This window comes from Apteryx rowi, unplaced genomic scaffold, assembly GCF_003343035.1.
Source record: "Apteryx rowi isolate R43461 unplaced genomic scaffold, aptRow1 scaffold_79, whole genome shotgun sequence".
NCBI classification, from domain to species: Eukaryota; Metazoa; Chordata; class Aves; order Apterygiformes; family Apterygidae; genus Apteryx; species Apteryx rowi.
The window spans coordinates 1,659,485-1,685,653 of record NW_020451082.1 but is presented as its reverse complement, the minus strand read 5'-3'; the positions used below and the strand labels follow the sequence as shown (position 1 = coordinate 1,685,653).

The following is a 26,169-nucleotide window of genomic DNA, read 5'->3' as shown; positions in this document are numbered from 1 at the left end:
ATGTAGCTTAGGCATTATTCCAAATGTTCAGCATAATAATTTGATGGTGGCCCAACCTGCCATCGCTGTAAGATGGCTCTTGAGTTACTTTCATTCAGACCTGACACTGTAATGAAGGAATGAAAGCAGTGTCTCTGCTGCCCACCCACAGCCAGCACACAGCCCTTTCTCCGGTTCACCTTCTTTGGGCAATTGAGTAAGTTTTTATCCTCAGAGTCAGGAGCTGTTGTTTTCTGTTCTCTTTGAAATGGTTAATGTTTTACTGAACTTGTGCTTTGCCACCATGCTCCAGTCCAGTTTATACTGTTTAAGCTGTGGCCAGGAGCAGATGAATCTTGGTTGGTACTAGAAACTGCTCCTTCAGAAGCATCATCAGACTGGCTTTGGCCTAAACAACACTGGTAATCAGATCTTAAGGCCTGCAGAACGGAGACTGCATTTTGGTTCTGACAGCTCAGAGTGGGAGAAATCCACTTTTGCACTGGCTGAAACAACATGCATTTGGGCAACTAATTAATTGCAAATGATTGTTCTGGGAATGGAAGAGTGACAGCACAGCTCATTATTCCACAGATTAGAAAAAAAATCGGCAGTGGGAGTCTTACAGGAAAAAATGAGCCATCAAACTGGTTATGATARAGTGAAGACAGTGGACCCCTATTGCTATAAGTGAGACTTTACTTATGGAATGTCAACAGAAGGGAGGTGAAAAGAAGACCAGATCCTGTTTATTCAATAAAAAGACTTCATTGTTAGTGTACAGAAAAGTAATATGAAAAGTAAGTTGATAGTGTGTGAAAGAGTTAATTAATACTTTTAGTCACAGCTGTATAAAATTCAAGAAGAAGAAGAAGAGAAGGGGAGAGAGAGAAAGGCAGACACACCATGTTTTAGTACCCTAATAACTTCTAACTCTAGTCTAAGATCATAATGTATGTGAGAGTGGTCCAGTAATTATAAGGTAATAAGTGGAGTGGTGGTGTAAGTGCTCTAAATTAAAAGGAATTCGCAGAGCTGCTGTAAGTCAGTGCCGACCCACTTTCTTTCAAACGTTGACTTGAGAAAAGTGCTTAGCCCAGAGTGCAACTAGAGAGGCAAGAGAGAGCTATCTATTAATTACAGCACTCATTAACAGTGACGGCTACAAGGCAGCAGATACAGAAGAGAAGGCACATGCTACTGCAGGCTGGCAAGGGGATTTCCCCCCTTCCATTTCTTGAGGAAAGGACAACACAAGCAGGTGGTCCAATGTAATAAGATACTTCCATGCCTTTAACCTTCCCATTTCCTTGGTTTATTTGCTGACACTAGTTAGCTTGCTCCCTCCACTGCCCCAAATAAATACTGATTTTAAGTTTTGAGGTTAACATTTCTGCACATCAGCCTAGCTATTTTCCAAAGCCACATGTAGTTTGTTTTCAGTAATAACAACAATTGAGAGGTCCTAACCAAGATCCATGGGCACTGAACGGAGGGTAAATCTCATCCCAAGCAGGCATTTGTAGTGAAGGGCCGGTTTTGATCTCATTACCTTCATTGGAAATGAAGCCAAGTCTCTGGATTTGTATAAATTTTGCAGCAGTGAATTTGGGTCCAGAGTTGAAGTTGAAATTGAGTTTTGCTGACACACAAAAAGATGAGCAAGTGAAGACAAGATCTCGAAACTGACTTTAGAAAGTTACTTGAAGTCAGTCAAATTGCCTGGACTCATGTGTTTGCTTTGAAAACATGAATCTATAGCTCCAGGTGGATGGCCTTACGGTGTGGTTGCATTACTGCTGAAAATCTTCCTAGAGAAATGCTCATAACTGTCATCTGCACATTGGCAGCTCCTGAGAGTACTGTCAGGAAAATGCTGGGTAGGCCATTTGCTACTGTGGTCTCATAATCATGGCTGCAGAAAAGGAAGACAGTGTCTGATTCAGAGCTTTCAAATTATTATTTTTGTCTTCTATTCTCTGCAAAATACATTTAAAAATAAGAAAAAAATCAAGGACAGAATAGACAAGGAAGATGATTTTATTTTTCCTGTAGAAAGCACTTATTTGTCAGATCAAATGTGTTATGGTTTTGTTTCAAATGTTTAATTCTGAAAAAGGTGAGAACTGAGAAATAAGGCAGAATCTCACCTTCTGAAAGACAAAACTTCTATCTAAAAATTCCTCTAATACATTTTTTTTTAAAACTGAGAATGGAACACGTAAAATGTCAGATCCTATAGAGCTGTAGATATATGGGATGCTGGCGTAGTTATTACTGGTTAGTCTGAGGATAATGGCTAGGAAGTAATTGCAGCCAGAGCTGATGAATCATTTCACTTAGATTTTGTGAAACTGAAGTCCAGCCTTAATTATTGGTCAGAATTCTCAGTTGATGTGTTACTCCATTACTAAATAGCTGTGTATAATAAAGCAAGATTAATAAAGAAAAAAAAAAGTTCATGGGAGACTTACTCCTCAGTTCTGGGATCAGATCAATAGATGGTGGATACATGTTTTATTGAGGTGTGCTGAAAAATATTAATTGCGGAGCAGAACACTTATGTGTTCAGACTTGGAATTATTTGTTTCTGGTAATGATAGAATTTATGGAAAGAAAATGCTGGTGGAAAAAGGAAGAAATCAAATAGTCTAGTAATCTAATAGTTTTGTTTCTTTTTTTAATTTTTTGACTTGCTAGATGGCAAGTTCAGAATTGAAGAGTTGATTTGAAATAGACACAGAGCCCAGAGGGCAGGTGGAGGGGAGAAGAGGAGGATTTGGTCTCTTTAAAGTTTTTGTTTACTGCCTGTCTGGAGCTTTGATAAAGCTCTGTCATGCCCTTATGCTGATTACCTTCATGTAGAACAAGAGGTATTGACTAATGAATGAATGATGTGCGGTCCCTAACCCTTCCAGAGCAGCCATAAAGAGCACTGTCTTTAATACACAGATTCCTCTTTCTCTCTCTCACCACTACAGGCTTCTCTGCAGAATGTCAAGCAAAGATCGACACATTGATTCTAGCTGTTCGTCGTACATCAAGACGGAACCGTCGAGCCCTGCCTCTCTGACGGACAGCATCAACCATCACAGCCCCGGTGGCTCCTCAGACGCCAGCGGGAGCTACAGTTCCACCATGAATGGACATCAGAACGGGCTGGACTCGCCTCCCCTCTACCCTTCGGCCACAGGGCTGGGGGGAAATGGGCCGGTCAGGAAACGGTATGATGACTGCTCCAGTACCATCGCTGAAGATTCACAGACCAAGTGTGAATATATGCTGAACTCGATGCCCAAAAGACTGTGTTTGGTGTGTGGTGACATTGCATCAGGGTACCACTATGGAGTGGCTTCCTGCGAGGCCTGCAAGGCTTTCTTCAAGAGGACGATTCAAGGTTGGTTATTCATTGGACTTTTTTTCTTTCTTTTGTTCAAAGTGAAATAATACAGGTCCTGGCTAAATCCTCTTACAACTTCAAACTGTACCTTTTCTTTCTTTCTAGTGTCCACTCCTACAGACGTTACTCATGAAAAAGCCATATTGGGCTTCTCTGGGAGTTCTGTCTGTCATGTTAGGCCCACTGTCACGTCTATTTTGAATGTCAAAGATAGGGAAAACAGTGGGCCATCCAGCACACATTCAGATTTGTTTTCTGTATGAGTTCCTCATGGATTTTTGTAAATGATTGCTGCTAAGAAAACTGATTATTTTCTGAAGGCTGTCATGGATACCTGTTGAACGCATCCTGTGGCAAACAGGGATCATGCGTTTGTTTTGGTTCTAGCTACACCACTACTACACTTAAACTGTTGGAGAAAGCCAGCTTATTTTTGTTAAAGCTCTAATCTGTTTAAAAACAGAACAAAACATAATGCTGAAGTGTTTTGGGCACATCAGTGGCTTAGTAAGTGGCCTTTTACCCCTATATCACACCGTGGCCTTAACCAGATTCACCAAATATCTGTCAGATCACATCCGAAGGAAAGTAAGTTAGCAGGTTTTGATCTCTGCCCAGTACTTTAAAGTACAAATCCGCTCTTGATATCTGTTGCAAATACACCACATATTTTGGCATAAATTAGTATGAATGGGATAATTTGCATGACCACTTGTTCTAGTTACAGAACCAACGGGGACAAAATAACCTTCTCCTTCTATTTAGATATCATCCTGTCAAGTAAAATTGAAGGTGCTTTATTTAAAGAACATGAGGCCAAGCTTGGCCTGTACAGGAATATAGTGTCACATTAAATTAAATTCAAACTTCAGAGTCTAAACTTAGGCTGCTAAGTCCAAATTTAAGCTCCTCAATAAAACCTGCTTGATTTTCATAGACATTGAGCACCTGGAATTCTTAGGAAAGGAAATGCGACATAGAGGTATGGTTTTCTTTTTTTAAAATCACTTATACTAAGGAGCTTAAGGTTAGTTTCAGTTCATAACTTCATATAACCCCAAATTTGAAAAATTTGGTCATGATTTCTTAAATATAATATTTCCATATTTAATGTAAAATTAATAGGAAAAAGCAATGAATGTTATTTTTATTTAGCCATTGTTGAAGGTTGTTTTTATTCTTCTCTCCATCCGTTTGATTTCCCATACTTGATTGTTGTCAACATACAAAACCTCCTGGGGCACGCGCACTGGTGGCACATCTACAAGTTGCTGGTGGCCAGTGAACTTGAGAGCAATTGTGATATCTCCTTATCCCTTTTACCCGAAAGGCTGAGTTATTTACACTTATGCTAAACTTCCCAGTTTCTTCTAGAGCAAAGAACTGTGACTTTAAGGCAGAACGATGCAGGTACAGTTCACAGAAAACTCCCATTGAAATCAATTAAAAGTTTTCTCCATACAATCAGGTGCAAGTTTTTCTTGAATGAGGTGTGTTGGTCCAGAATGGCAGAACACTACAGTTAGCTCTGTGGATGTCAGATGATTATTAAGAATTAACGTTATTGGGTTTTCACAACTGCAAGGGAGATGCCTGTATAATTGTAGTGGCATCCAAAATGTAGTAAATACGTTTTTGAGTCAGGAACCTATCTTTATTGCAGCAGCCACTTGGGTTCTGTTGAACATAAACACGTGATTAAGCAGATACCTAAAAGTTCCTTGATTTGGGACTTCCACCAGTATGAAGTACGCATTTTATGATGCTATAACTACTAAAAAGAAACAATAGACTTCAGTTGTTATAATGAAATTCGGTGTGAGAAAGTTTGCAACCTGGAAATAAACATACCTGTGAAGATTCCTAGCTGTCCTGGGCTCATGTAAAATGACTGCACGTGCAAAAACAGTATGCTCATTTCAAGCCTCCGTTTTGTAAGAATTGAGATTCTTTGAGGTAGGTAATTTGATTTTGACCTTCAAGAACACTTTCAGAAAAGCTCAAAAAATTTTTCCAGTAAAGTAATACATATTTGCTTGTTGCCAAACTTCAACTAGCATGGTTTTGTTCTTATAAATGCTATTTAATTACTATGCAATAGATATCCTACAGAACTGAATTGATGCACAATTATTTTAGTTTTATTTTCAGCATGAAAAAATGCCACAAAAACTTTAACTGAATAAAGTTTTGACTTCTGGCAATAATAGCCTGCAATTTTACACTACACCACAGACTGCAAGTTTCTGGGCATGGAAGCACAAGACAGAGACGTCATTCTCCAGATTAGCAACCTGGACTTGGCCACACAGCTCAAGTTAGAACTGGCAGCTGTGCAGAAGCTCTCAGTAGGGTTAGAGCAGTAGCTGCATCAGCAGGTGACAGTGCTGTAAAGACAAAGACAAAAAAAAAAAAAAAGCAATGAGGTAAAACCAAGCATTGAATGGAAAAGCAATAATGAAGAAACTAACAGTAGGGAGTGTGTTACCATCATGATGTCATGGCAGTTTTTCAGTAATGGCACTAACTAGATTGACACATATTTAAGAGTTTTCAAATACCACCCAAAATAATAGAAGCTATTTGCTGTGTCAAACCATGCATCATTGTATGTGACAAGAAGTATATAAGAAAAAGGTACTCCTTACATTTTGAATTGGCAAATTCTGCTTTGAACTTGCATGAAGAACAATTCTCCTGAGTTTTGCTTGCTATAAACGATAGGATTTAGCCCTAATGTTTGTAGAGGTCATTCTTCCCTGTACCGTTTCTCACTTCCTGGTTCATATCACATTCTTTCTCTGCTTGTTTTTAAAACAAGGTGATTACTGAATAAGTGCTGAATAAGAAAGCACAAATAAACCAAGAAATATAAAAATATAGAGTAGTAAACCAGAGTGCTTCAAGAGCCAAATATTGTAACTATGCATGCAAGAATTGCTGATCTCAGCTAAAAGAGTTGTATCCTTCAAGTGCTAATAATTTAGTTCTGATGAGTAATTAATTACAGATTCAGTGAAAAAGAACATATTCAACTTTTCAAAGCTCTCTTGTTTGTCATTCATAAGCTACTAAATTAGGTCAGACTTATAGAACATAAATGCTACTCTTGTTGAAGTCGAGCAAAACTGCCACTGACTTCATTGGAAGCAAGGCTGAGCTGATGAAGTTAGATTATGAAGCAAATCTTGTGTTCTTGTCAGGCCTGATGTACCTTCCAATAAGTCAATGGGATTTTTTCCATTCTTTCCATTTCAGATCTAAGTAGGTGAAATCCACACACATCTGTTCAGAGAGCCAGCACAGAATCTGTGTACCGCTGGCATCTTACGTAAAACATAAGTGAAGTGCATCATGAGCCCCATCAGAAGCAATGTGCATCAATAGCCCCTTATGCAAGGCGAATTTCACTCTAATGTTAAGCGTACACCTGTTTTTTGGGGTAATGGAAATTATAATTCCCTTTCAGATGACAGCAATTTAGTCTAAAAAATGTTCCTTTCTCTCTGAAAGATTTCTCCTCTTCTTCTTCTCCCCTCTTGCAATCCCTGGTAATTTGCTTCTTGAAAGTAAAGGAATTAAATGAACCCTCTCCTGAATTACAAGAAAGAGAAGTTTTTCTATTCTGAATATATATATATTTAATATAGCACAGAAATCTTTACAGTTGGGGCAGGGGGAAATAATGCATAGATTCTGAAAAAAATCAGTAACATTAGACAAGATTAGAAATGAGAAATTACCTGGTTAAAAAAATCACAGCTGAATATACGGCATCAGTTTCTTCTTAGGTCATAGCAGCATCTAATGACGTTCTGCCCCCTTTTGTGACATATAAGGAATGAGAGAACTGGATGTTCTCTCTGCTCAGCCTACTACTCACTCAGCTGCAGCTCTCAGTTTGCTTCTGGAATAATTTACATGATGGCTGATTGCAAATGTCTCACAGAAACACACACACAGCCAAATCTCCCCAAAATTGGGTTAACATCAGGGACAGCAGAAAATAGCAAGGGCTAAAAATAGTTACAGGTCCATTGATTTTTAGGGTCTCTCTCCAGTTTTTGCTGTGCTCTGTGTTATCTTGAAAACTCAAAGCTTTCATTAAAAGAAAGAGAGAAAATAAGGATTTTCTGTTGTCAGCTGGATACAAAGACTTATGTTTAACACTGAGGTCTTGTACTTACTATATATTTTGTAGCGAATATTTCATGTAAATAAATTTCTCAAGATTTTTATTTCCTCAATTATAAAGGCTAGCAAGCACACATTTTGTATTAATAATATATAATTATTCTCTGCTTAAACATTTCTGCAAGTGGATTGCAGTAGTACTCTTGCTTTCAATGTGAGGAGATTCAAAAACCATTTTACTATTTTGTTTTATTTTAGCCTTGATATCTCAAGGCTAAATAAAGGCATAAAAATAATGACTGACAACTTTCTTCCTCTTTCCTTCAAACCCTTCAGGATTATTGTCTTCAAACTAGCATGAAAAGGCAAGGTGAAAAGCCCCAGATATTGATATACTGCCTTCCTGATAAGATTTGGTGTAAGAGCATCACAGCTTTTTTAATATTTCCTTGTATCGTATTTGAATTTATCCTACAAAAGCCAAAATGTTTTGCAGTTGTAATAGCCCATATAGTTCTAGGACTTTTTTTTGTTTGTATGTTTATTTTTTAATGAAAACTGTTGGATGAACATTATTAAGACAGCAATCTTCTATTTATACACAGGCTGGATAAAGCACAGGTAGTGAGAAGCCCTACAGTCATACCCTCACTGTCTCATTTAAGTGTTTTAACCCTGAGGGGTTCAGTCCCTGTCCAGCTCTCCTAAGGCAAACAAGAAACATTCCATTCTGGGAATGCTTTTCGCCTTTTTGGTCACCTTTCTATTACAAGCTAGACCAAGTTTGCCATCTTCTTTTATGATGATTATCTAAGAGCCTTCAGCTCTACATTTCTGTTGTAACATAGTTCCTAAGGTGGTCAAAGCCTGCTCAAACTATGAGCTAGATGACACTGCTGCTGTCTAAGAGTGCTTTGTTCACCTTTTTTTGTTATTCAGAGTTGTTCTTAATCCCTTTAGTGTTTGGGTTTTTCAACCGTCTGTGCAGTGTTTACCCTTTCCTGAGCCAATTTGATCTGTAAATCTACAAACACTTCATAGTAAATACATCTTTTTAATCAGCAAGTTTTAATCAGGAAACTTAGAACTAGCTATGTAAATTCAGATAAGGTGACATTTTAAATGGGCAACATAAAGTTTGATTCGAAGTTGCACATGACCAAAGTTGCTTCCAAAGGTTAATTTATACGTCTCAGAGCTGACTCCTGTAATAACACTGCACATCATTTTTGTAGAGGAAATGAAAGCAAATTAAGTAAGACTTTATGGCTTTTCAGCATCTTTACTGGTAGCTAGGATTACAGTTTTTATAGAAAGGTAGGGTGGAGGCTAGCATCCTGGTGCAGTAGTCTGTGGACTTTGGCTCTGGTGCAAAGATGGCAGCTCTCCAGTGAACCTAACACTAAATGTCACCTGAATCCATCATTACCTGATTAAATCATTCACCTTCCTTATATAAGTGAAAGTGTGGATCAGCATTTCTTTCAAAGAATATTTTAAGCAAGCAATGATAGATGTCTTCCCTTTCTTCCTGATTTCTCTGTGCCATGGGCCAACCAAGCTATTGAGCAAGTATTTTTAATTCCTTCCCACACATCTTTTCTCATCTTATCATAATGTCATTGTGCATCTATGGCAGCCAAACAAGATGAGACAATAAAATATAATCATGCTGAAATCTGAGAACCAGAAAGAAGTTTAAAAGTATGCTGATGGTTCTATTGTATTTAATATCTCTGCTTTCTTTACAGCCTTGTAAATTATATGCTGCATTTAGATTATCAGAGAATAGGAATGAGGATCCTGATTTCCTAATGGCTGTTTCAAACCCATTAGAAACACTCAAAAAAAAAAAAAAAAAAATGTAAGCAAGAGAAGTGTGATGTCCCCTTTTGTGGTCCTTCTGCCTGCAGAAAATGTTCAGCCCCAGCAGCTAAGGACAGGTTTAAAATTTAATTAACATCAAAAAAAAAAAAAAAAAAAAAAAAGGAAGACATGGTTTGCTAATAGTGATGGATATAGTGGTATGTATCAATGCCATTACAATTCCATCTGGTTCTTCATTTGTTATAAACAAATTTCTGAAAGTGTCCAAGTCACCTCTAAAGCTCTGTCTAGATTGAAACGAGAGGCATGTGAGGTCTAAGCTAGCAAGTGATTTGTTTTAATCTCTCCATAACTTTTAAAGTGATTTTTTTTTTTACTGCTGTGAAAGTTGTTTGGTTGGCTGCTCTAGAGACTGAGATGTTCTGTGTGTTCATAGACAAACAGTGACAAATCCCTGTGCTACCTTGGTAGGATGAATTAAAATTGATCTGGAGAGAGTATCAGTAGGAATCATCAGCACATGGTTCAGTCTTTCTGATCTTGATTTGGACAACTCTTCAGTGACTCCCAGGCAGGGGATCAGTTCTATTTGTGCCTTCAAGGGGTTGAATGTCTCTTAAAAGGGCCTAAATGCCCTTTACTCCCATTGAAGGTATATCTAAGTTGAGTCCAGTGGCGATCACAGTTGCTTGGTCCCTTACAGGTGTCATTCAACACCCACTAATAACTGTCTCACAGTGACAGTTATGGTGTTCTTTATGGTGTTGGAAACCCATCTATCTAAAGTGAGAGGCTGAGGCAAATGCATCATGTACTGAGACAACGAACATCACCTTTACATTTTTGTTTTAAATCTCCATTCACATTGCTTTCTAGGAATAAAAGAAAAAGCAATAAAAAATACATTTTAGAAGTTCTAAGTATATTGTAAACCAATAACATAGTACACTGGCTTCTTTTAAGCAACTCAACACAGTGGTTTCTTTTAATTTAAAATGTAATACTTTTAAGCTGGCTGTGCTCTCTGTCGAGTACCATCTTGAACTACAGAACTATTTAAAAACTGGCTGCTTCTCCTGAGTTTATTGTATTAAGAGAAAAAGAAGCATAAGCCTTCCTATATGGCTCTATCATCTAAAAATTTTTTTGAGTTTTTGAATGAAGAGACATTTAGAAACCAAATTTTTAAATGGTCTCTAGCTGTGCATGTGCAGTGCTTTCCTGAAATCATCGGGGTGAAAAATTGTGAATACAGTCAACTTCAGGCTCAGTCAGCTCCAGATGACAGGTAGCAGAATTCATAGATCTATAATTCATAGAGCTATCTACAGTATTAGGTGAATCTGTTTAAGGATTTGTCAGCCAAAACTCAGTTGGGTTACGTTCAAGTCCAACCTCATTCCAGTCTGACCCCATTTCTGAAACCCTACCTGTTTGAATACTTTTAGCTATGAAAATATTTATTCATGCTTAGATTCAGCTGAGTTCAAACTGCAAAGTAGGGAACAAAGTTTATAAGAACTGAAATTTAACCTGAGAGAGAATTTTTACTTTCCTCAGTTCAGTTTTGCTAAGGCCTAAAAACATCAAATACATTTTTTAATCCATCTGGGGTTGTTTCTCTAGCCACCTTTTCCTAAATTAGCCTATTACTCTTTACCTCCAACAGCACCTGCTTTTCCTCAATTTCTTTGTAAGTATTCTATTCTGTACTAGTTGGATTATCTGTTATGGCATCACCTAACATAATGTTTTTTGCTCTCTGTGTTGACTTACATTCTCCTGTCTTTCTTTCTAAGGCTTATTCTCTATTCCCAGATGGCCTACCTTGTTATGCTGTAATTATAGCTACCTCTTGTTTTCCAGATTCGTCTCCCATATGACAAAGTTCACAGAAAAGCAGGTCTATTCCTTTGGTTCCATGATCCCAGGAAAATAGGGCTTTAAGATGGTATCCAGGGTAAATGTTATTGCAGAAAGACTTAAATCCAGTGATACAGGAGCCTCTACTAAGAATAGAGGGAAAATTTGCTTTTTAAATACAACAAATTTTTTAAAAGAGGTATCAGATTACAGAAATTCAATGGTAAAGTTTGGGAGAGAAACAGGGCATTAATGAACATAAATAGAGGAATACAGTTTCATGAGCTGGTTGTGGCATGGAATCATTACCTGAAATAATTAATTCTCCTCTCTTTTTTACTTCTGGACCTGCTTTCCCACACAGTAAAAATTTCACCACTGATATCTTTAGCATTCCTTCTGCTCTTCTAAGTAGTGCATGGCTACTCCTAAACAGATTTTCACCAAGTATTTCAGTCATCGTCTTCTCTTTTACTTGTCCAAAGATTTTCTGAACATATACATATCCAACAGCCCATAGCAATCCTTTTACCTCCTTTGTCTTATAATATCAAATGCCACAGTGTGAAAAGGGGAATAAAACTTCTGCTCAGCATTGCTGTCTGCAGTTACTGTTCTTGTCAGTATTTCTAGAAGAGACTCTTGTTTCAGCCTGTCCCACAGATTGGAGACAGTTTCTAGAGCCGCTTCACTCTCGTGGTATCTGTAAGGTTCTGAAGTTTTAACTGTTTATGACAATAACTTCATGTGTGATAGGATGCTTGTGCATAAGCCCCTGTGCTTTCAGTGGCCTTTTCCTTTCATGGTTTTAACTCCTGGTCTTCTGTTACTTTGAGGGTCCAAAATTATTGACCCATGTTGCTATCATTTCCATGCAAGCAATGGCCAAAATGGTCCCAAGAATCTCAGCTAAGTCCAGTCAGTTGTCTGGCTTGTAAACACCCCAAATGTGTCACTGTATCATTAAAATTTTATTGTGACCTCACCTGTCACTCAGGTAACCTCCAAACCTCATCTGTGAAATGAAAAAAATGCTAACTTGGCCCATTATCCCTGAGCTTTACAGTTCAAAGCATCTAAAAGCAGAAGGACAACATATACACTGTAAGTTTTTGCAGTTCACTTGCTGTCTTGCATTTGATAGATCAAATGGATGGCTTTGTTGTATTTAGTGAGTAAATTGCTCTTGATAGGCCATATGTGTTAGAGAGATTTTTTTCATCTTTCAGCCTACTTAATAAAGTTTAACCAATTAGCGGAAAAAAGGCAGATGTTTTAATATAAACTTTCCTCAGTGTATGAGGAAAGAAAAGAGACTCAGGCTGGCATAAATCCTATTGCATTATTATAGCACAGGGCAATGTGTGGGGAGTGAAGATTTAACATATATTTTTATTTTCAAACGTCATACTAATTTACATTACTCAGACCTTTAACTGCCAAACTGTAAAAGTCCATTACACCACTGAAAGGCATATACAAATTATCCCCTGGCACTTCAGGCAGGAGTTTTACATATGCGCTGTTATTCTATCAGCCAGCTAGCTGCAAGATTCTATTAAGCAGTAAGTGAGAAAATTATATTGCCTGCAAACTAATTGTACAAAAGACTCTGAAATAAGTAATCAGAGCCCAGTCCTTCCTGAAAACCAGCCAGGAGATATTATAAACTGCTCTGTCATTCTTGTCAGTCCAGTTTAAAGACTCAAGAGCTGCCATGTTGATTTTGTTCATTGTGTAACAGAGCAACCTCTCCAACTGCTGACAGGACTGGGAAAACTCAAGTTATCCTCTTACTAGTTGCTCAATTTCAGCCTTTAGAACCATGCAGTAAACAAGTAAATGGCAGAGCTTCCTTTTAAATCCTTCTCCTTGAAATACAACGTGGAACTCAGAATCTTACACATACATAGTGTAACTATCAATCTGTGTAGATACCTAGACCTTCTAAAAGGATTTCTGCTTCTTTATTTTTAAGATGTAGAAGCAAATAAGAAATTATGAAAGCTTTTATAACCTATAAGGTGCAGAAAATTTAAGTTGGTACCAAAATAGATCCACAAACATTCTGAATGCTAGGTACAGCACATTTTTAGTGTGATATACATTCATTTACATGCCCACTACAAAATTCAGAGAGGTTTTTCAGGAAAAGCTCACTAACAGAAGCATGGAGAAGTCTATCCATGTGGGCATTTGATAAAATTCTGCATGTGTGTGTGAAATGGAGGCAAAAAATCAAAAAAAAAAAAAAAAGCCCGACTTCTGCTGTAAAATATAATTCATTAAAGTAAAGCAGGTTAACATGCTAAGAAAATATTCTCCATGTAAGCTAAATTACTGGGATCTAAGTGACTAGAACAATAGCCCATTTAAAAGTTCTTTAGGTGACAATCATTTGGAGAAAATAGTTGGCTGCACATATAATGTCCTCCAGACCGTTGCCATGTTTCACAGGGTTTTGAGCAAAATTGAAATTTCAAGATATGGGTTAAACAGGCTGCTCAAGAAAATAAGCAACCTTCCTTATGTGTTTATGGTTTTGAATACCGCTCTTTGGTGTCAGCATTTGTACCTTTGTCATCTGTGCCTTTGCACAAGGGTTCCGGCTGTAATGTTAGTGCTCTACTTGGTTGAATACAGAGCTTTGCCACTTGAAGTTCTGTGTCCTAAGCTCAAATCTTATTTTTGATCAAGATCATCTTTAACCTTTTGCAAAGCATTTCACTCTTCTGGTTCCTAATTTGTTTTTTTAAAAAATGCGGATGGTGATACCTATATTGCTGTGGCATGATGAAGTTAGTTAGTTAAAACATGTGAAAGGTTTTGAAGGCCTCCTTGTGTACTGGTTGTGCCTCACTGAGAAAGCCTTGCTACAGTATGAGAAGATAATATGAAACTTCGTTTAAGCTTGTCCTTTCCATCCTTTCCTAGCCATTGCTCTAAAAGTATTAATTCCCAACCTCATTAATATGTATCAGAAAGAAGGTCTATGTAGGAACTCTCCTACCAGGCACATCCCCCAATTTCTTAAATGGCTTTTTTTCTCAGGGGATAAGGAAAGGAGAAGAGGATGACTAAACTGAAGTTGTAAGTTTTGTCAACAAGAACTATTAGCATTCAGACATGCCAAGATCCCTTTTACTTGCCAGCATTGCTAATTCAGTCATGCAACAATGCTTAAAAGGAATAAAGCCTACAAAGGCCTGAAAAGGTTGCGCAAAGTATGTTGGTTTTATTGGCAGAACATACACTGCACCATGCAGACCTCCTTTATCATAAATACTTAACTAATTTTCAATAGATATAAGTGGTTTAAGTATTACTTCCTGTTGAATTAGCAGTTGCTGAGCATTTGAGTCTTTGTGCAATCCTGCAATCCACTAATGTGATATTTAATGAGGAGACATCAGTCTGGAGAAAGGTAGTCAATATAAATCAGTGTTTACAAAGTGTGATTAACTCTGAAATATTTCATCAATGCTGTGGTCCCAGGCAGACTCTATGCTAATTATTAGAACCTGCACATGTTTCAGGGGACTTTGATGGACCCTGAGTGCAGCAAACATGGAGCAGCAAAATTGCAATTATGCTCGGACTGTCTCTGATGACAATTTATGCATTTGGTGCGATGACCTCTTGCTTCCCAAGAGGGCAATAAACAGAATGCATTTTCATTAAGATACTAATGCACTTAATCACAGGGGGAAAGGGTTAGAAAGTAACGAAATACCTTTAAAGCAAGATGTGACAGGCTGATGGGGAAGATACTTTATTTAAAAGTCAGTTTCCTTATAAAACTTCTGACTACTGCAAAGTCTGTCATACTGAATGTAGTCATGGGCAATAGGATGCATGGCTAGACAGATGAATAAGCTGAGCTAAGCTTTTTATGAAAAATTCTGTGGTACTAGAGCAAAAGAGGACAGACCATTCTCTCTTTTGGGCTTGGATTTCAAAAGATGTCATATTAAACATGTAAAGAAAATTATTCATATTTTTTCCCATTGTTTTTCAGTTTTTTTCTTATTTTGAGGAACAAATTATATGTACTAAGTAAAAACAAAAACATGGAGATGCTACTCTGCCCTGGAGTGCTCACATTTAAGGATCTGGCTTGTTCTAGGCCTTAAGAAGGATTGGGAGAGACACAGGCAAGCATCTCCCACAGTTTTTATCCTTCTGACAACTTGCTAAGGATGATCCTATTTCTGGTGCCCCTCAGTACACGGACTCTGTGTTCAGTGCAGACAGAAGGGGAGATGCCCTGGCCAGCAGATCTGACTCGGGAGTTGTAGGATGTGCAAGGTGTGGTAATAAAAATGCAGTTAATGCATTTGGATACGCTGTGCCTACTGTTCTGGAGGAAGAAGCTCCATAGCACTGTTTTCTGTTGATTATGCAATGAAGCAAGATGGTCACCTTTTCGTATTCCATCCAAAGAAAGGCTGATGAAATTGGTGAAAAAAGGAAAAGACGACTATTTCAGTTAGGAGCCTAAGCCATGTGGCTTGGTGCAGACAATGAATGACAAAATTTCCTCTTCCTCCCGACAGGAATAATCAACATGAAGGCTTTTGCTTGGGGCCATGTATGGAGCCAGCTGCAGACCTGCATTGATTACATACTTGTAGTTTTTACACATAGCTTTCTAAATTAAAAAAAAAAAAAGTGAAAAATATTTTTCTTTAATTTGGCTGACTGTTTGTTTTTACTTTAAGGGCATATCCTTTCTATAGCATTGTATGCTGTTTGTATGTTCCAAAATTAAACATAACAGCAACTGTATGAGTACTTTGTATATTGATTGTATTGGTTAGTTAGTGATCCTGAATACCTCTTTTTTCTTTGCATTCTATTCCAGGTAACATAGAATACAGCTGCCCAGCAACAAATGAATGTGAAATCACAAAGCGCAGACGCAAGTCTTGCCAAGCTTGCCGCTTCATGAAGTGTTTAAAAGTTGGCATGCTGAAAGAAGGTAAGACTGATCAAGTCAATACATATCTCTCTGCAAACACATGTAGCAATTTTAAGGCAATCAGGAAAGAAGAGAGATCGGTGAGCGTTCTGAACAGTTATTGTAAAGGCAATCCTCATGTATGCTTGCACTTCCGGACAGTCTAAGTGTCAGCTGAAGAGTCGAGGTATCTGGTTAGAGCTCATCTTCTCTGGAATATTTCCTCCCATATAGAATGTGCCCCAGCAAAATGTGCTCCAGCATTCAGTCTCCTTCAGTTGGTAACTTACAGAATAATCGTCAGATAAAATTCTCTCATTTTCCTTAACGTTTTTACATTATGAATTTTCCAAGGTGTCTTTCTTCTATTCTTCATCCATTTTCTGACTTAAAAAAGTAATAACTCTTGAGTATGTCCACTGAAGTTATTGCAACTACACTAGAGAAATATTGGCATATAGGACAGGAGAATCTGACCCTCTTTTTTTTTTAAGCATGTAAGAACTCCGACCCCTCACTGTAAGTATATGCTGGGTGTTTTAATTCATCAACTATGTGTAAAAGGTCTTGAATCACAGAAAAATATAAGAACATGTTTCCAAGAAACAGTACTATCTCACCTGGAACCTGATTCATCTGTGCTACAGAAAGAAGTCTTTCCTTAAATCTCGGTTGCCTGTCATGCACTTTTATTGCTGTTAATGTATATGCAAAAATGTACTTTTAGATGTATGTATTTTATCCAGTTTTATGGATAAAATGCATGTTATGAATTCTGAACAAGATAACCTTTTAAAATGAAATGTAATGTTTTCTAAATATCACCTCCTGTGGATAATACTTTGTGTTAAGCAATCACTCTGAAATAGTCCCATGCAATTTTGTTTTGTCACTGCTTAAAAATTCAGCTTTAATAGATAGCTGATTTTTGCAAATTGTTTGATTATAATTTAAAGCAGATTTAAGTATATAGCTATCAAGGTAAAATCCAAGAACATAGACCAATGGAGAGATGATGGACAAATTAGGCGTATCATGCACCTACAGACATATTCTTATTGGATTATACTTACTAAAAATAAACCTTGTTCTGTGCAACTACTTTGGCAGACGCTATGATCCTGTGAGCCAAATCCTGCTGTCCCTAGTCTTACTTGATCAAAACTCCTGTCAAATTCAATGGGATTTTGCCTCAGCAAGAACGGCAGGATTTGACCCTTTCTTCCAGTGGTGATGGGAGGGTTCCTTACTTGCAAAAATCCTAATATAGTTAACAACTAAAAATAGTTATTTAAAGGTTTAAAAGGAATGCTTAGATAAACTGTAGAATGAAAGGAATGTCTGAGTATGGCACCTTTTGAAACACACTGTGCTTAACGTCTTTTTTGATAAGTTAAGACCTCATATCACTAGTAACCTAATATACAGATATATTGAACAACTTGTTGGAAATGGAACGGTGCTTCCAATAACATGTACAGGTGGACTGATTTAGACCTTTTCTTTTAAATTTTGGGGGCACAATTGCCCATCCATTAATATACATATTTGTAAATCTAGTTTGTGTGCAGCTTCTGGAACTGATTGAGGAAATTAAGTGACTCTTCTACAAATGAGTAATTATCTGTTACCAAAATTGCATGCAGAATCATAGTAATCCTGCACACAATTCAGATGCATATCGTGAATCGGATTTTTTGCATGAATAATCATTGTCTGTGGATGCAAATCAGTCCCACAACAGAGTTTTCTTGATCAGAATTACTTAAATAGTTTGCTCCAAATCTACATACATTTTTTCTGAAAGTTCTACAATAACAAAATAATGAATTCCTTCCAAGGGACATCAAATACACTGCCAAAATCTAGGTTCCTTTGTTGGCTCAATTCATTTGCAGATCATAGTTCCTCCACTCTCCTTGTGTGAGTTTTTCTGTCAAAACACACTGATATTTCTAGCTATTTTTAATTCCTGAATCTGTATATCTGTGAGAGGGCTAGCTTATCTTCTTTTCAGGTATTACTTATCTGCAACCTGAAAGGACAACTTCTAAGGGCCTGCAAGGGAGTTTTGTTTTCTTGCCTCCTTTAGTGGCCACTTTAACTTTGGAAACCATACTGGTTCATAGTATACTTGTAGAGCTGTATTTGTAATAGAGAGAGTGGGAGGGTATTTTTGGAGACAGGCGTTTTTTTTTACCTATGGGAAGTCTGAAGATGAGTTTTTTTGCTTTGCATATGATGATGCCCTTTATGCACAAAATGTGAAGAACAATGATATACTTTTTTCTTCCATGTGTAAATTGGTGTGGTATAAATTTATTGATTAGTATGGACTTACAGCAGGAATTATTTCAGCCAACTGTAACCACATCTTTATTATAGACAAGGATTTCAGTCCCATGCAGCATGTCAGAGATCATGCTGCAGTAAATCTATTCAAATGTAAACCTGTTCAATTCAATTACCAGTTTATAATAAAATTTGCTGCTACAGCCTCCACGTTTGTCACAGCAGTCTCTACATGCTGATGGCACAGCATGCCTTGAAATTGACAGCCTAAATCTATTTACAAAAAAAATTTTGTTGCAGACCTGAAATAAAATCAAGTTTAAGCAGCTTTGAGATGAGCATCGTATTCCTTACAAGAGCTTCTGCACAACTACCAGTGCATATTTTCTCCAGAAATCTTACCCTGTTGGTGGGGAGCTGTCTTCCAGAAATTTTCCCTAGCAGTTTTTAATGTAGTCATAATTGACATAATTATCAGCCTTTGTGCTTCCTTTCACATTTTGAAAGACTTTATTACATTGCCATTTTGTGGATCGTAGTATAAAGTACTTGGGAAAAGTTCCTCGGTCTTATTTTAGCTTTTATGGCAAGGTGTGAAAACCACCAAACTTAGAGCCTCTGTTATGAGAGCTGCATGTTGAATCGTTTCTTGGGGGAAGACAACTTGTACTAGACGACAGTTTTCACCCAGGATCCTGTGTTTGTGTGAAAGGGCTAATGCTGGAATTTTGGGGCCAAGTCTTGGGGGTCAAGCAGTGGGAGAGTTTGGCTTTTTGGTTACGTTAAGGACTGGTGGGGTGGGGGTTTGTGCATGTATTCTCAAGGATGTCGGTGTGGTACAGCAAGCAATGCATAGATCAAGAGTCTTAACGATTTAGGCGTGGTGGGCCAGCAGCAAGGGGAGGCAGGGCAAAGCAACGCCATGTTGTGCTGGGCTGGCGCGGGTTTCGAGTCGAGGCTCCTGCCTGCGTCTCCTATTGGGTAGCGCCAGAGAGTTTCTGCAGGCACATTCAGAGGAACCCTTCTTAGCCCATCCACCATTACTTGAAAACAGTAGTCTAGGTGGACGTATTTAGTTCTCATGAGAGCTCTGACCTGTTTGGGAAGGTTCGTGGAGGTTTTTTGGCATATGTTATGCGTCATTCTGAACCATTAAGTAGAGGCTAAGGAGCTTTTAAGTACATGACAATTATAAGGGTTTCATGTGTTCATTTACTTTTCTAGGTAACGGTTGTTAACAGAAGACACTTTACTTAGAGATGTTTAGAAATTTTACATTTTTCAGTTTTTAATTCTGTGTTTCAGTATTAGGAAAAGTTAGATCTTCAAAGATCACAATTGGTTCTTTTCCTGAAATACAGTTTCTTTGAATTTGCTTATGTTTTGTGGTTCTCTCAGATTCATGACAACAGATGAAACAACATAAAGGTTCCTGGGGAAAAATATGTAAAATGTATCTCTCATGGTTTCTGTAAATAACATTACAATTACTAAAAGGGGGGAAAAAAGACAAAAAAAACGTTATGCCTGTCTTTTTTAAAAGGTGTGTATATTTGTGCTTTAAAACAGCCTCTGGTTTTCAGTTCTTTTATTTTATAATCAGTCTTTTAAGCTCAGTCTTTCAAACACTTCAGAAGCCAGTGATTAGTTTGCTTTAGCTGGTTGAACTAAATCTATGTTCATGTGCAGGACTGGGTGTTTTAGCTAATTTCCCTTTCAGACAGCTTGTTGGAGAGAGAAAGGGGACTTGGTTTTGTTTTCCTTTTAAAAAAAGAAAATGGGATGTAAAACTGCATAAGTTGACAGGGAAACTCCTGGGCAGATTTCTGACCTTTTTTTTTCTAATTGCTAGTAGGTCTGGTTGAATTGTACTTTTAGTCCTCCAGTAGTTCTGTATGCCTTTTAATACTGTCTGAGGCACTGGCGTCCGTACTTACTAGCATATCTTTGTGACAGAAGATATTATTCCAAAATTATCACACCACAGAACTTGTTCCGAATGGCTATGTGTAACCTACTGGAGTAATTATTTCAAAATAAAATTATTTTTTTCAGATGCACCGTTCATACAACTATTTTTTCAAGTAGTTATTCCACATTACTCAGTTGTCTCCATGGAGACAGAGCTGCAGCCTCAGTTTTATTTGCCCCTATATTGTTGCAAGGTTAAGAATCATGGTTAAGAGGGGAACCTATTAGRTGGCACTAACACAGCCATAGACGATGTGAAGAATTATATCTCATCTTAGCTGTTATAGTTCTGAACAGTGCTAGTTCCTTATATGACTGTTAATACCAAAGCACCTTCTTTATATTTCTTCTCTTTAATTCCTGTTTTTTTTTCAGAATTTTTTTACAGATTGTTTGTGGTGGCTGATTTGCCTTGCTTGTTGTTTCAGAAAGTGTGGTTCCCGGGTGACTGATATGTAAGGAAACAAATTTAAGTTTACTTTGAAAAATAAAACTTACCATAATGAGATGGCAGAAAGCTTGTTGTCCGTCACAAAATTATGTTTGTATTTTCCTTATGAATGGATGGCCATTACAAATTATCACCATCTACTTTGTACCCAGTTACACTAGAGAGGATGACAGAATGTTAGCTTGATTGGTTTATCTGTCAAAAAAGGAAGGCCAGATCCTCACCTAGTATAAATCGAAGCTAGTGGAGCTACATCAGATTGCCATTCATGTGGCAGGTTTAGCAAGCTATGTGGTGTAAAGCAGCAATATACCTTTTCCTGTCTGTTCATCTTTACTGATGCTGCTACATTAGCAGCCAATCAGCCTCTGAAAACAAATAGAAACTCTGTCTCCAAGCTTGTCATCCGGCAGTGCTGACTTCAGTGTAACCCTTCCCAAAGAATCTTCTTTCCATCCCAGTAGTACAGTTGATCTGTTGTGCTCACACTCCTCCCCGAGTGGCTCTTAACATTGCTCATTCATTAGTTTGCTTGTTTTTTTCCTAAGGTTTTATACAGTTTCTTAACGTAGATTTCAGTGTCCGTAGGACAGTGTTATGGCAGTAGTCAGAATCTGTCTTGTGTGTAAAGAAATTCTTTAAGATTTTTCCTTCAATCCTGACCCCAATAAAAGCAATTACTGGGAGTTTTTAAAATGCTTGAGTTTTCTAGACGGTCAGTTCAGGTCACAGCACTGTTTTGAATCAGAAGACTGCTACCCATTAGTTAAACTTTTTCTTAACATATGTTAGCTTTTGCAGCTGGTAAACTTGGGGTTCTCTAAAATACTTTTGCTTCAAACTTTGAGAGATTTCATTAATTCAGGTATAAGACCTTTTTTAGAGAAATATGTGTATTTTCGAGTATAAATTATTGAGTTTATTATTCAAAAAATTATTCTATGAACATCTCTGCCTTGTGTTAAACAGCAGATCAGATTAAATTATCATATTGATCCTTTCAGGTCTTGACAATCTGTGAAAATGAATCCAATGTAGCAAGGATAATAGACAGTTTGAGTTTACTCTTATGTGAAGAGATTCATGATATGCACAGGAACAGATTAATGCATTCCTTCTAAAAATAATAAATAAAACTAAGCAGTCCTCTTTATAAGCAAAAATGTGCTATCATCTGTGTTTTGAGGCTAGCAAAAAAGCCTGCTTATTAGGATTCCTCCTAACAACATCTCCTTTGAAAAGACCTGTACACAAGACATTGCCAAGGTAAATTTCTCTCACAAGTCTAATACCATTAGTCTGCCAAGAAGAAAGCAGAAATTATTGTGGAGGAAGTTTTAGTTTCTACTGCCTTCAGAAATTAGAACAAAGGGAAGGAGAAAGCATTAATGGTATTCAAAGAAGATATTTCTGTACAGGATGACAGTTAATAGAACTGCGTTGACCTCAGCGATATTTCTTATGCTCTCTGTTGTAATATTACACTTAAGGAGCTCCTTCATTAATGCAGGATATTAAACAAAGCTCCTGTGTTATAACATCAAGAGATAACACAGTGCATCTTCTGTTCAAGTCTCTTCTGAGTATCAACTCTGTGCTGTGTTTCTATGTGCTATAAGGGAGTTTGGTTTCTATTGCAGATATCTTATTGAAGTGCTTCTTTTCTTTTCCTTTTTCCTTCCTCCCCCTTTTTTACTTCCTTTCCTCCTTTTATTTTCCTTTTTTCTTTCATTCAGCCTGTTCTTAGTTTAATATGTGCTGGAACCTGTTAAATCTCCTTGGAAGCAATAGAAACTAATCTCTTAACTGTTGGTGGTGTTTGTAAGTAGGCCTCTTTCCTCCTAACCAAAATGTGGCCTGATAGCCCAGTTCAGACATTAAAACTGACAGCCCAATTTGTCTGCCCTAAAACATGGCTCATGACTAGTCGCTCTCTATAACTGACGGGGAAGGACAAACTAGGCAACTGCAGGTTAGTGTTGATAGTGAACTCCAGCAACAAGCATTTTTCTTCATCCACAGAAAAGAACAGTCAAGAATAAGCAAATATTGGAAATGTGGCTATTCTTTTGGGGTTTAGAAATTGTACAACAGTACCGACAGTTAAGACCAGCTGTCAACCTCCTGAAAAGTTCTCGCAGTGCTGGTGTTGCAGCGCTGTGCCAGTCTGGTTTATGTTCTGACTCTGAGCATTTTAGGCCCCAATAATTTAATTGGAAATTAAATGAACAAGTCCCAGCAATTCACTGGACTAATTCTTTAGAACCAAATTTCTCTCTTATTGGATACAACTTTTGTTTTCCAGTTGATCCTTAAAACAAATACTCCACTTCTGTCAAAAAGGGAGTATACGATGGATGTAGAGAAACCACTATAGTTTATATGCCTGTGTTTGAGAACTATTTACATTCCTTGCCGTTCCACAGATTTGTGGCTGTACATTTCTGAGGGTTAGCTTCTGTAGGTCTGGGGTCAAAACTGTTGCTGTTGTCATCTGCAGCTTCACTGAAATTAGACGTTAGGCGTGATTCTACCCTCATGGCAGCCACTGGTGAGAATCCCAATGACTACAGCGGTTTGCAGGGTCACGCTCAGTCTGGTCAGCAATGCACTTGGCCTATGGTTACTTCGTTGTTTTGTTTTCTTATTAAAGATGCTGAATTGGAGAGATTTTGAGTAGAATTAAAATCTACTGTATTTTTCTTCATGTGTATATCTTACCTATTGCTTCCTCAGAATTAGAAGGAATAGTTTCTGTAGGTTCACAAATCTACTTAAATTGGCCTATCATTGAAAACTAATCATTTTATGATTGAAAAATGTTATTAAGCCAATCTGAGGTCGTTAACTGAGCATCCCCATTTGTCATATTTCTTCTTTTGAACCTAAAATAAGGAAGCAGCATTTTTCTAATTTCCTGAAATTATTATTCCATTAAAAAAAATATATTCAATGGATTTAGCCCCTGTGAATATTTGCTTATGCACTGAAAGTACAGTGACAGCAGTATAAGTGATAGGTGAAGGTAGAGACAAGTCTGAAGGATGTAGGACTGTGCATGATATGGTATCTTTTCCCATGAGCCCCCAGACAAATAGCTGCCTTTCGTTCTTGGTTTCTGCCACCCATAAACACATACATCAATATGGCACTGCCATTTATTGTGAAGTGCTTAAATTCTTATATTTGGGGTCCTGCTCTATAATAAATAGGGGTCATTTGGTAAAGTGTGCCATTAATGTTATTTTTATTCTTCATTCTTCTCTGTTTCTGCTGTTCAGATATTTGTACATCCCCTGCATGAGGTGAGTAGGTTAAGCATTCCATGTAGAAGGTACTGAACCATTTAGCAGTGATACGTATGCATATCCCTAAAATCCCACTTTGCAACCAAACCCTTTTTGTGTTTGACTTTTAGCTCTTACTTGGGCAGCCTTCACATTTACTCAATAAGCTTTTCACTGGGTAAAATCCAGGTAGAAAAAACAGGATGTATGGTAGGATGATAAAGGGTGAAGTGCTGAAATGACGTTAAGTGCTGCTAAACAGAACCCGTGTGGCAGATGCACAGGCAGACTTTGCTGCTTGGGGTGGATTTGTATCAATAAGGCTGGAGGTTCAGGAGCTCTCTTGGCCTCTTCACTCAGTCAAAGCAGTGTAATTGTTGAGAAGCGCTAAAATTACAATCTGTAATTATTGCCTGTGACCTCATACGGTGCTATCCCTTAAATGTTTCACACTTCTTAATCTCTGCAGTCCTACAAAAACTGTTCCAATAGCATGGTTTATTGGGACATTAACATAACTAAGCCACAACACCTTGTCTGGTCAATCGTTGTCCTTTGTTCAGCTGGAGGTGTTTTCACCAGCGTGCACTGTTGGTCACTTGCACTCACTAGGTCACAATGCGAGGCTGGAATATTATTTCATTTGCAGTTTGTATCATGTGTTTTGTGGTTGAAAGTCAACAGTCTGAAATGTTTTCTTCAACAGTGAAATGCCATCATGTTAAATTTTGCCACACTTACTAGCTGTTCTAGTACTAGATTTCATCTAACCAACTTTTTTTTTTTTTTTTTTTGGTGAGTGGGTATTTATATGACAGAAAAGTAGATGCTATCAGGATCCATCTTGGGGTCTGTTTCCTTTGCATAATAGTGACTTATTATAGCTATTTATCTTTATATAAAATAAAGCATAGCTTTATTTTAAGCCCCCAAAATCTGTTGTTAGATTCATGATTCTAGAGAAACTCAAACATAAGCAGTATTAAATATATTCACTTACTGAATATTATCAATATTTTTCTATTTGTCCTTTATTGTTCCAACAAAGTTACTATTTTTCACAGGCCTCTAGTTTTAGTTCTCAGGTCATCAGGTAAAAGCTCAGATATCAATTTGATATACCATGGCAGATTTTAGTGCAACAGATCCAAAACCAACACAAATTGTTTCCATAGGATCCTATTTCAATACACATTAAAACAGTTAATTATTAAAATAGTTAACTTTAAAAAATTGATATACCTTCTAAAAGGAAGTCCACATGATAGAATTCTATAATCAGCTTAACTCTTGCCTGTGCCCTCAGAGGCAGAATTGTTGGTGCACTGCAAAACACCACCTACTTGACAATAACACCAGTCACTGCTTGACTAATAAGAGAAAATGTTGGTACACTTTTAGCATGCTGAATAGCATGTAGTAGAAATCAAGAAATAATACAAAGACATCATCCTTATCTTTTTTCTCCTTCCTTTTCTGTTTCTAGCCAAAAAGTAGTCCATACAGCAGCGCTGTTCTTAATACTAACTCCTAATCATCAACTAGGTCAAAATTATTTATCACATCACCATTGCCCTTTGTCTCTTCTAATATTCCTTTTCAATCCTGTGGATGACTGACTATGGCAACGTTACTGAGGAAAGACTTTTCAGATGGGGTAGGTCTTGCATTCTGCTCTGAGTCAATCAAGAAATGAGTCTTATATCGTGTTAAACAATTTTATAGCCACATGTTGCTTTTAATGACAGTCTATCAGATTGGGTTTACAATGGTGACCATTGTACTAATACTACCGTAATGAGGTACTACTTCATTTTCATATTTTGTGTAATTCTGTGAAAGCTTAAGAAACAGGCACCTTACATTTCATTGTGTGACTGATATCAAGGATTATCAGACTGAAATGTGAAGAGAAGAACATATTTTTCCAAAGTCACCAGAACTACAGTGTCTCTGGATATAGTTTGTGGAATCTGTTAAAGTCAGATGACATAAGAGGTGGCAG

The 26,169-nt window shown here is 37.5% G+C and overlaps 1 protein-coding gene across 3 annotated transcripts in view; it reads left to right on the top strand.

Moving 5' to 3' along the window:
* Positions 1-2,949: 2,949 nt before the first annotated feature.
* The window catches only part of ESRRG (estrogen related receptor gamma), a 129,457-nt gene continuing 106,237 nt past the window's right edge, over positions 2,950-26,169 (top strand). The window contains exons 1-2 of one of the 3 annotated variants that reach the window (XM_026088835.1): positions 2,950-3,376; positions 16,068-16,184. In XM_026088835.1, coding sequence (XP_025944620.1) covers positions 2,974-3,376; positions 16,068-16,184 — 520 coding nt within the window. In that variant the 5' untranslated portion in view covers positions 2,950-2,973. The remainder of the gene's footprint in view (positions 3,377-16,067; positions 16,185-26,169) is intronic. The other 2 variants (XM_026088836.1, XM_026088834.1) reach the window with 2 other exon arrangements.